Source organism: Hemibagrus wyckioides, linkage group LG24 (assembly GCF_019097595.1).
Source record: "Hemibagrus wyckioides isolate EC202008001 linkage group LG24, SWU_Hwy_1.0, whole genome shotgun sequence".
NCBI lineage: Eukaryota > Metazoa > Chordata > Actinopteri > Siluriformes > Bagridae > Hemibagrus > Hemibagrus wyckioides.
This window is the reverse complement of record NC_080733.1, coordinates 11,252,444-11,264,821: the sequence shown is the minus strand read 5'-3', so window position 1 is coordinate 11,264,821 and position 12,378 is coordinate 11,252,444. Positions and strand designations below refer to the sequence as shown.

General features: G+C 38.1%; 1 protein-coding gene across 1 annotated transcript in view; it reads right to left on the bottom strand.

Moving 5' to 3' along the window:
- The window catches only part of ppp1r9a (protein phosphatase 1, regulatory subunit 9A), a 51,101-nt gene that overhangs the window by 10,730 nt on the left and 27,993 nt on the right, over window positions 1–12,378 (bottom strand). Inside the window, 5 exon segments of the mRNA XM_058377749.1 lie at window positions 353–449; window positions 1,381–1,610; window positions 3,784–3,837; window positions 4,988–5,140; window positions 10,151–10,286. Of these exon segments, the coding sequence (XP_058233732.1) occupies window positions 353–449; window positions 1,381–1,610; window positions 3,784–3,837; window positions 4,988–5,140; window positions 10,151–10,286 (670 nt within the window).

Below are 12,378 nucleotides of genomic sequence, written 5' to 3'. Positions count from 1 at the left end.
TACATTCTGAATGTCAACACTGTTGGAACAGAAATGCAGGCCTGAATAAACACTGCTCTGTTATCTCTGTTACAACGGGGTGTAAACGAAACACACTGCTATCTCATTATGGCATGAAAGTGTGGAAAGATTAAGCACTTGCATTCAAGCACTGAGCAAATTGAGAAATTTGACCAAGTTAATAAACACTGCATAGGAAATATTAAAACGATAAATAGCAGGTTAGTCATGTAAAATTGCACAGGTGTAGAAGGAACTTCAATGACGATGCTTCCACAAAATAAGTATTTGTGCCAGCTGTGAACATCCCTAAATGAAACCTAAGTGTGTGTGTGTGTGTGTGTGTAATTACCCTCACTTGCAGCCCATGGATCTCATCTAAATGAGCCTTTTCCACATCCTCAAGTCTCTTCTTCTCTGCCTCTTCCCTCTGGGCAAACTCCACCTCCCTGAGAATAAGTTGCCCACATTTAATAGAAGGTCACACATTTGTGTGTGTGTGTCTGTGTGTGTGTGTGTGCAAGTGTGGTTTGTTCACTGGAAGCATGAGCATGGTCACATCACACACCAAGTGCCTAAGGAGTATTATTTCCCCACTAGAGAGCCACACTTTACAGCTGGAATAAACTCTCTTCATCAAACTAGGCAATTAAACGCAAGCCGCTTTTGCAGAGGAAAAATGCAATTAAAGCCAGTCAGCCTGTACAGGAGCTGTTATGACCATAAAGAATTTCTCTCTCTCTCTCTCTCTCTCTCTGTCTCTCACTCTCTCTCGCTCTCTCTCTGTCTCTCACTCTCTCTCTCTGTCTGTCTCACTCTCTCTCTCTCTCTGTGTCTGTCTATATGTCTCTCTCTCTCTCTCTGTCTGTCTTTCTGTCTGTCTATCTGTCTCTCTCTCTCTGTCTGTCTGTCTGTCTCTCTCTCTCTGTCTGTCTGTCTGTCTCACTCTCTCTCTGTCTGTCTGTCTGTCTCTCTCTCTCTTTCTCTCTCTCTCTTTTTCTCTGTCTCTCACTCTCTCTGTCTGTCTGCCTCTCTCTCTCTCTCTCTCTCTCTCTCACACACACACACTTTACTGCAGCTCCAGGGCACTCTCTGTGAGATCCAACAATACACACACTCAGAAAGAGATTACTCCGATTACAATGGCTACAAAAACATGTTTTTTTTCTGTTCAGTAGTTTTAAAAAGGCTTGTAACCATTTCACAAGTCTCTGAAATCCAGACAAATCTAATAAACACATGATTAACCACTAAACAGCAAGCCCAGCTCTCAGCTCTAAGGTGTGGGATTTGGTGGATTAAATAATAACGTGTGTCAGTATAACTGAAAGCTTCTGTTTCTTCTTAATATGCGTGTGAAAGGTTTGCTGATGATCTTACTTCTGCTGGAAATCCTTGATCAGCTTCTTGGCCTTGTTGTATTTCTTCTCCAGGGCTTGGTACTGATTCTGAGCCTCCTTTAAGTGCTCGTTGACAGTGTGGCAGAGAGTCTGAGCCTCGATCCAGTAGCTTTCCAGCTTCAACATCCTTTCCTTATTATCCTCAATGCTCTGCTTCAGTTGGCTTCTCTCTCGTTCCCAGCGGGCCTTCTCTTTCTCCACTGCTGCCAGCTAGAGAGAGAGAGAAAGAGAGAGGGAGAGAGGGAATCAATCAATAAACACTACATAATCATACTAGTACAGCCAACTCCAGAATTACTGGCAGTCTGGCACCCTTCAAGAGCAAAGTATTTTAACAGCAGAGAACAAGATGTGAGACGAATAAAAATCAATGTGGTCTCTAGATCTGAATGCTGTTGAAAATCTGTGATAGGTATTGAAGAGTGCAAAGCAAAAGAATATAGAGGGGATTAAAACGTTTTGCACTGAAAATATCCTGTATTCTTTAAAGTGTTTTTTTTTGTACCATAGATTTTATAAAATGAAACTACAGTATCTTCATAAGTTTAAACTCAAAATATCACTTGTGGCAAATTATTGTATTTTTTAATCATTTTTATGAAGGTTGTCAATAATCGTGAAGCTGACAGTTTGAATCAAGGCTCAAGGCTTTAAAAATTTTCAGTCTTCAAATGGCACATATTACACACTCAAAAAATATCTGGCAACCCGGGCATAGTGCATGTTGATTACTATTTCTAGCCAATTCAGCAAAAATCCCCACGAAAGATAAAATAAGGGGCAACAACAATTCTTAGAGTTGTTGTTGTGGTTCCTTTAGCTGCTCCCTGTTCGGGGTCGCCACAGCGGATCATTTGGTCCGCAGGTTTCAATTTGGCACAGGTTTTACCCTGGATGCCTTTCCTGACGCAACCCTCGCATTTAATCCAGGCTTGGGACTAGCATTTGAGAGTTAACTCTTCAGTGGCTGTCCAGCAATTGAACCCCGGGCCGTGGCAATGAGAGCGCGGGATCTTGATGCTGGACCACCAGGAGGCTAACAACAATTCTTAGAGTAAAATTACAAAATTAAGAAATGATCAAATACAAGCACAATTCATCATAAATAAAGATGATCTAAAGTAAATAGACGAGTAAAGGGCCTGCAGTCAGGTAATCGTTTACCTAAGAATAAATAATGCCCAATTTGCTATATATACAATACAGGCTTTAGGTGGAGTAAGAAGATGACATCCAAATGGTGCAAACAGCAAAATAAAGGTAAGGCAGATGCTATCTTTACCCAGCGAAAACTCTGAAAACTTTACCAGAGCCTGTGTTATGTTGATTATTTTGTTAATTTGATTATTTTCCAATAACATCATGTCCCAAAGCACAGACACTGGAGACCTTAACAATTGTTCAGTTATTATGGTGTGTCCATGAAACAAATTAGTTCCTGCAATCATATCTTTTGTAACACCTAATAAACAGTCATAACTAAGAACAAATCAATTCCAACACTAGAACAGAAGGATATCATTGTGATACTGTGTACATGTACTTAAACAAGTATAAAAAAAATCTACAATGCCAACATCGCAAAGGTCTATACATCACTCATCAATCACACAGCTAGTATCTATGCTTCTTTAACTGTAACATCTTAAACATAAACCTCAGCACGGAGAGTCCATGGCTAGCAGCAGACAGCAGAACTAAGCTTAATTGTTTCAGGATGTGCCTGGTAACTACTTAATACTAAGTTATAAGATCAGAAATCTGCTGGTATCAATACTGATGAGAACCAAAACACCATGTACAAAATTGTATCTCACCAGCTTTTTCCAGCTCACATATTTTTGTATTGTTCACAAGATAAAATGATGCTTGCTCTGTTACGGGGAGACCAGAAAATGGAATTCCCTCTGTCCTCTCAAAAAACTGACAGCTTTAGCTCTGAAACTGGAGATGGCTTCCTTAAAAATTCTAAATCTACTTCCATAAAATTCCATCTCCTCACAGAAAACTTTACCACATCAACAACTACATTTTTTTTATTTGGTTATGTGCAGTGTTCCTGGGAATGAGCTGTCACTACAGAAACATTAACATATTAGATAACAGTCGAAAGAACACATTAATAGAAACCCGAGATCTGCTTTGTAGCTGGAGCGGCAATCAGAGCTGCTGTTATGGAAAATTAATCAACAGCTCTGTAAAAGTGATATTTTAATCTATTATGTAAAGCTACAATATGAAATCATATATTCAAATTTGCCTTAATAAAATGTTATGTAATAACTACTTTTACCCTGATATTATACGTTCATATTATTAATGTATTATGAACAGAAAATATCTCAAATGTTGAATGCATTTAAAAAAAAAAACAGGGTCCTACCTTGCTCTTGAGTTTCTGGATCTCAGCCTCAGTGACAGTGTGTTTGATCTGTAGCTGTGGACAGAAAGAGAGCAAATCAGAGAGAGAGAGCGAGAGAGAGAGAGAGAGAAGATGATTTAATGTTTAGGACAGAGGGAGATGTCCTCTGCAACCCTGCACACTCTCCCTCCCACTATCTACCGTTCGGGATACACAGAAGTATTACAGTGAGAGAGAAACGCAGTGAAGAAATTAAAAAAGAAACAGTGAGGGGGAGAGAGGGCTCACTGGGATGCTGGGGTTTTAAACCTAATATCAAGCATAAGGCAGCACATTTACTGAAGTTTACTGAAGTGTAAGAAGTGCAGCACAGACGGCTGGGTGTGAGTAGGATTCGGTGTGAAAACCACTTGCAGAACTGATCCTTGAATATAGTGAAGACTAAAACCCAGCTTTACTGCTTAAGAATGAAGTTTCAGTGCATTTTGTTTTGCATCACTTCACAAACTGTATTTGTACTGTCAGATAAAGCACAGAATCTTCTTTAGTGATGCAGAGATAAAAAAAAAAAAATACTGGCATTAAATATAGCTCTCTTTTACTCATACTTTAATACTAAATGCTCCAGTCCAATACCACATTTGTGATGTAAGCCTGGTGTACACTGCTGCACTAATGAAGAGAAATGACTGTGATCTGGGCGCACTTCACGATTAATAAAGGCAATCGGAACAAAACAGACTGCAAACTGTGCTCTGTGAAAATATGATGAAGGAGGATGAACTACAGCATCTTCCGACGGTACGAGTAATCTGATAAAACAGCTTAAAACCTCAGCGTGAGGAGTTCATTGGTAGCAGCACATCAGGAAGCAACCGATCGCTGCAGTAAATGCTGGCTAGATGGGAAAAAAACTGTCTAGAGACAAAGCTCAGTGAGTGAAAATAACAGCTCCTTTCCAGCAAGGTGTTCCTGAAGATTAGCTACTATTGGTCATTTACAATAAAGGGATGAAATTTATTTTACTTCCAGCTGCACTGAGTGCTTTTTACTATTGAAAGATAGCTTGTTCTCTATTGCCTGTTCCCCGACTCGACTTATTATTTTGGCATTGAAAAGTTCCAGAAAAATACAAATGCTTACTCGTTACTGTATTGATGCATACCTACTGACTTCAAGAATTCCCTCTACTGCAAATGAAGTGTACTTGGAGCTTGCTGCCTACCTCTCTGAATTTCTGGTAGAGTTTGGTGGCGTCCAGCTCGGATGGTGAGATGAGGTCTTCGTTTTCAGGCAAGTCGAAAACCTCAATGGTTACGTCCTTCTCAGTCCTGCCAGGTCCCACGTTTTCATCCTCGTCGGTGGCGTACTCTCCCGTCTGAGTCAAGCATACGAGAGGACACAGGTAGATATCACACATGCTAATTAATGGATGGCACCTGAGGGAGTCTTTTAAGTGTATCTGAGCAACTTGGTCATAAAGCCCCGGAGTGATAATTTTGCTAATTAACTAAATCAGTCATTCCTCCTAACACTCTGTTTGAACTGGTAACAAAAAAAGTATGCTCTAGAGTGAAGGAAGTGAGAAGCAGACTTAGCATTATAGATTATGACAGCAGACAGTCTGTAATACGACTCTGCAGATGTAACCAGAACTTTCTCTAACATGCACAAATGAAAAGGTACAATATACACATTGTTTGGCCTGTCTACAAAATTGACCCTATTTCTCCCAAAACCTGAGAGATGTATATGGGTAGTTACATCCAGTGACCAGATCTAATGTCTAGAGAAAAATTAAATGGAAGATAATAACAAGCTATTGTCCAAACTTCACAAATAACAGCATACTGGAATCTGACCAGTTCAGACAGGTGCTGGAGAAAATGTAGATAGCAAGCTGGGAATCACACCCATGTTCTGTGTTCATGCCCAAAATTAAGAAACTATTAGAAGCATGTATTTGATGCTCTTTAAGACATCTTCACCACAAGATTCCAAAAAAATTCCCTTCCTGGTGAGCATCCAAAGGGTTTCAATGCTAGAGCTAAAATATATTTGCTATAAATCCTACTAGCAGCCACTATTAAGCGTATCACATACAAATGGACCTCAACCTGACCCTCCTTCCTACAGTGTCTGGGTACGAAAAAGTGTGGGAGCTGTAAGAAATGGAACAACTCACGTATGCACTAAGGCTTCAGAAACTTTTAAAGATATGGATCCTTGGTAATGCTTTTATTAATGCAATGAGAAAATTCATTCTGCATCATACATCAAAATCACCTCTCCTTCTCTTATGTATTTATTTAACTGATTCAGTTATCTTCTATTATTTTTGTAATATCCATTTTTACCTTCCTTTTCTGTGGGTTTTGCGTTATGAAATATGAATAAATGTAGTTATTTATCTTATAACGTTCTTGATGTACCTAAAACTGCATCACTGTCAACACAGAAGGTGTAAAAAAAAAAAAAAAGTTGAAAATTCTACTGCGCTGAATACGGTAGGTCAGTTTTCAAGTTTAAAGAATAGGCCAACATACATTAACAATAAACACATGTCCACAGAAGACACTCTCCACCCACACCTGACCTGCTCAGGAGGGCAAGTTTGTTATGTAGTGTCACATTCAATTAGTCAGTGTGTAAGACAGCCTACTCACACTCGATTATCTCAGTGCACCTGTCTTTGACAGCTGAAAGGCGATTTCAAGAAACACCTCACCTTATATAAACCTGCCGATCAGTCCTCCTTGTGAAGAACTTCCATGAACATTATTATTCATGTATCTAGTTAATCTACACCTAAATCCAACCCTAACCTTAACCTCAGTATCCACCAAGCAATGATAGCACCCTTTAAAAGCACACTTTATAAAAAGAGTTTTATGCTGTTCTTGCTGATCCCAACAGGAGCAGTGTCACCGCTTTTTACCCAGTTTTGTCTGGTTTTACTACGTAGTCAGGAGTTTTTACTTCTTTAATTCAAGACACACATGCCACATGCGCTTTCTCAGCAGCACTCACTTGTGTACTGAGGCCTTTTCCTAATACCCAGAGTACACACACACACACAGACAAGCAAACATACACTTCTTCCCTCATACACGCCCTTGCAGACCAGTGAGATGAAACGGTGCACAGATCTAATCCCCACCATTACAAAACCCTGCTCTGTCTCACAAAAAGCTGTACTAAGCACTTATCCCAGTCTGCTATCCAACTACAAATCGTTGCAGTTATTATATAAGGACAGGACATTGCAATGGTAATGTACTGAAAATCTATGGCTTTAAATATTGAATGTGACAGGCTGATATTTCAACATTGTTACGTTGATAAAAGAAAAATGGAGGCTAACCATTTCCACCGAAATACATTACACAGCCAGGATCTAAATACTAATGAACAGTGTATTTGTCTCCACTGTATTTAGAATGAAGTGTACCATTATTATATGATATACTGTACACCATTAAAACATATTTAAGTTAATCTGATGCTGTGTAAAATAAGTTACAATACATTAACTTTCCCAGGTTAAAGATAGAGATAAAGGGCATAAATAGATAAGAAGCAATGGTGCATTTAAAGGTGCATTTAAAGAGGCAGTCCTTCCTGCTTGACATTTATTTTGGACATGTACTGTATTAGACGTAGACTACACTGACTACAGAGCTGTTAGATTTTCACTTCCGATTTGTCAGATGGTGTTGATTCATTTTATCAACAGCTCTGACAGTATTTCTGTCTGCAAGACAAACCACAGCTTCATATAAATGTGCTTGGTCTAACACATTAGCATCTGCATGTAAAGAGAATTTTTCTATAAGGAAAGGTTTAGTGAAATTTTATGGAAAGCCTCTTTAGTGTCAGTGCTTGTCTTCAGGATGAAGGGCTTTATGGTTTCTCAGGAATATTTATTAGCTTCTTGACTACAAGAGAACAGAAATAGTGAGGATGGTGAGGGTATGACTGTTTATAGCTGCTGCAAAAATTGTTTTACAGATGTTTCCCAACATTACAAATAACCATATATGCATTAAAAGCACAATGTATCTTCTTTCATCAATAAAAAATGGTTAGTTGTAGCAGATGATGGTGATATAAGATTAATAATTCTAGTAGAATTGATATTAGGTAGCATGTGTGCATGATTAAAACCCAATTTAAGGGCTGTGAAACAGAGGCAATTAAATTTTTTGGTGTTCGGTGGCAAAAATTTAGTGTTAGGATGGCCATAAAAAAACACATCATTATTTGTGGTAAAATAATTTTAATCTGCAGATCCCTAAACACTGTTCTGGAGAAAATTTTTCAATTGTTTTAAAGTTGAAAACTGAAACTGCAATATTGGGGCCATCTGATGGTGAATGAGCTCATTAAAGAGTTATAAAACAACTGGCTGCTGGAAAACTTCTACATTTCGACAGCTGAATTGCAGCTTGAGCATCTCACACTGAAAACCTGCTTTCAGTTTATTTTTATCTTATTGGAAAAAAATGAAGAAATAACACTTAGATTTAAAAAAACGACTCTATTACAGAGTGACGAGTTAGAGCTGTGTGCATGTTCCCACAGAGGAGCAGGTGTTGGTTTAGTACAGTTGCAGTGCAATTTATTTGTCTGTTTAATTACATAGCATTGTAATGCAACAGCTTTCACACATCCTGCACCATATTCCAAATACGTCCATGTCGACATAATGAGAAAATGCTTTCATTTCCTGACATAAAAGAGCTTCTGTAAATGAACTCTTTTGCTTTGTACAATCTGGTGTGATTTCTTACACTATATATAGTGTACACAACGAAAAGTAACACACTTGGATGATTATGGATGCTGTTTATAGAAGCTGTGAATGTCATTTTACTGTGATAAGCCCGATTTGATCCAACTAAAGAACTGTACGCCGAAGGAATATTACAAGGTTTATGTTGCTAAATTAGCATGAAACAAAAGAAAACCCTATGCAGACACTTTATGAGTACTGCTATGGATGTAGTGGCACCATATCACTGTAAAAGTATTTTTGAAAGGGAATGGACTTTAAGAAGGGGTTCTGATGGAGGGCATGTGACTATAGGAATCCTATCATGGCTAAACCTGCAGATGGTTAGCAAGCTTGCAAACATTGTTTACAGCAACTTTAAGAAAGTTCTTCCCACATTATAACCTCTAATGAAATAACCACTGGCTATTATGCTAAACTGTCCTGCTCCTTTCAAATAATAAAGTAACATTTACTGCATGTAGCTTATAAATGTAATTATCCCAGCATCTCACTGATGACTGTATCCCAGCTTCGTGGCTGATGATTCAGCCTTCCCTCCAGTCAATCATCTGAGCTCTAATATAGAACCTTAGTGCCATGGCAACACATCGCATATTATGGAAATGCGCCTCAGTCTAATGCATGGAAACAAATCCTCCTAGAAAAGAGACTGCTGACAGGCAGGAAAACAAGCTTCAGTCTCTTTAGTCAAAGATGAAAGAAAGGCGCTTACACCAGATCCAGTCAAAGTAATGTCTAATAAATGAAACGTTATAGCTAGAGTACACACTCAAAGAACAAAACACATCTCTATACACGTCACAATAAGGAAAATATCTTTTAACATACTATAAATGGTGTCACACTTTCCAACATGCCTTGATAAGATGTAGACTTGTTAGCAAAGCTTTTGTCATGCTGTATCTAATTTAATCTCTTATTTATCCCAGGCTGTTTTTTTGTTTGTATTTAATAAATTTGGGCTTTCTTACTTGCATGACTTGTCAACAGGCAGAAAAAGAGTACAGTTAGAGTGAATAGGGAAAAGATTTTTTTAAAAATACCAAAACACCGCCGCACGTCCACAGCTGTAATGTGATCGAGCTCCAAAACATCCAAAAAGACCTTACTATGTACAATATAAACATAAATTATATATGCCTGCACTCATTTATGACTAACCAAAGAGTCTTGTGTGTGTGTGTTTCACTTTTACATGTATCTCAATGCGAGGTTATGACATTAAAGTCTGGTTATCCCTAAAAGTGAAAATGGAGTCAATTATAAAAATATTTCATTCTGTGGTATAGAAGCATTCCAGGAGCATGTATTTTGCAAGGAAATGTTAAAAGTAAATACAAACATTTTCACATCATTTTGCTGAAAAATGTCGAGATTTTGGTCAAAACCTATACTTTTTGATGTCTATGTAATAATAATAAGAGAAAAAAACAGTGTGCCAATACCACAGTGAAGGACAGTACATTATGCAGTGGTATCTGTGGTCCTTGTCAGGGTTATTCAGGCTTATTCAGGGTTATTTAGGGTCCAGGCAGGCTGTGGTTTGCACAGACCAGTCATTGGGGACAGATGTTCAGCTATAAGGCTTACCTCGTCATCATCAGCATCATACTGTGCATACTGCTGCTCCATCATCTCTCTCTGACGCCTCTCCTGCTCCAGAGTCTGACTGATCAGCTGAGCTACCTCACTCTCTTGCCCTGGACGCTCCCGGCCAATCACAAACCTGCACGAAGATAAAACAGCCAATAAGCAGTCTAGGAATATTACTGCTGTTGTGGGGTTGTTTCTCTGCTTGGTCTGTGTGTGTGTGTGTGTATGTACAGAATGTGGTTTAAAAGGTCTATTAAAAACAACAGAATGATGAGAAATCCTAGTAAATAGATAACAACTATTTTTAAGAAGCATATATTGGTTTAAAATGTGAGTTTGTGCTAAATGAGCAAAAAGTAGATTCATCCGTAATCTTCATCTGAAATTCCATCAACTTTTTTTTTGTTGGTGTTGTTACCATCAACAGCCTTGTAATGCTCAGATTGTCTCTTTAAATAAGCTTAACCAGCCCTGCATTTAACCGGATGTAATTAACCACATTAGCCAGATTAATTTTGGTCCCAGAAAATGAGGTTACCTGATGTCACCTCATACACTCAATCCCATCCTTCTTAAACTAGCCAGATAAAAATAATGAAAAAACAAATTCATTTAAAAGTGAGCATTGGTACTAAAACAAAATGTCAAGCTGTTATCTTACAGAAATGAACTTTTGCTTTCAGTAGCAGTTCATTCTTATTCTGGGTTCAAATAAATGAGTAAACGTATGTTTGTATGTATGTCAGATTGTGTCTGTTATGATATGAGCATTATGCATAAAACATCTTGATACATTTTTACTAGTACAAACCTTGCTAACCCTAAAAAAACAATAATGCATAGTTATAAAAATAAAAACCCATATACTGATATAAATTGTGAAAATCTTCAATATCTTTAACTGTTGATCTGCTGCCCAAACTGTCTGAGTACTGTACATATGAGCTGTGTTCAACACAGAGCAATAAAAACCAAGTGCATTTTTCATTGCTGTTAAAACATTAAAATTATTTGTAAAGTGTGAATCAGACACTTCACTGTAGGAATATTTATTCTTTCTTCGGTCAAAATCTCCAGCATTTGTTCTTTTCCACTTATTTATCGTTTTTCAGCTGATCATTTGTACTATAATCTGCTGTTAAAACGTGCAGCTCCTACACAAACTTCATGAAGGTTAGCAGGCCTGCTGGTATCTTCAGTCTAAATGCTGCTTGTTGAATCTGTCTCAGCAACCTACACAATATTATCTACGCTCATTTCCCTAAAGTACCAAGTGATCTCCTGGCAGTGTGTGAAACTACAGCAGGAAGAGGACCTCCTAATCGTTCTGTATCTGCACCCTGCCCTGAGGAACATCTGAAATATCAGCCTCATATATCCTCAGGGCTGCTCACTGCTCCTGTGGCTCTACAGCGGAGGTGACCTGGAAACATGCCTGTGTGCCAGTGTTCACACGTACGCCCAGGTCGTCAGATGTAGTGAGCGTACTGAGCTGACAGGCGAGCCATTTAACCTCTTCTGCCAAAACTGCTCAACAAATCCTCGTTGACACACAACCCAATGAATCATTATTAGAGTCAGTTTTAATACATCTGTCCAGTCAGATTCAGTGACCATTTAAGTAGATGTGGTTTGAGACCTGGATTACTTTCTAGGTTAAATATAGAACGACAGGAGAATCTGGGCCACAAGGCGACATGCTCACTACGAGCAAGGGAATTCCTGAAGGAGAGCGCAAATCAAAGAAAAAGAGGGGGAAAAAAAGAAAGAGACATGTTTAATAGAAAGATCCTGAAGATGAGCTTTCCATGAAGGACATTATTTATAATGACCTATTACCACATTCATAACAAATTATAAAGTGTTTATAACACCATTATACATATTATTATAGTTAAAGCACTGACTTTTTACCAGTGGGTTATTAGGTATTATGAATCAATATATATTATACAACAGCAGCTCTGCTGAATTCTCAATTCTGATTGGTCAGAAGGTGGTGACTAATTTTCAGTAACATTCAGCTCTAGCAATAATGTCGACTAAAAGGTTAAATAAAGGAGCTGGTTTTAATACATGATTGTTTCTATAGTAACTGGTAATTCATAGGCACCTGTATGGCAGATGCTTATATAATTTATATCTAACAACAAATAGTTATTTTTTAACAAAGTAAATGAATAACCCTTTGGTGTTTTGGTGATGCTTTCTCTAAAGAGAATGCT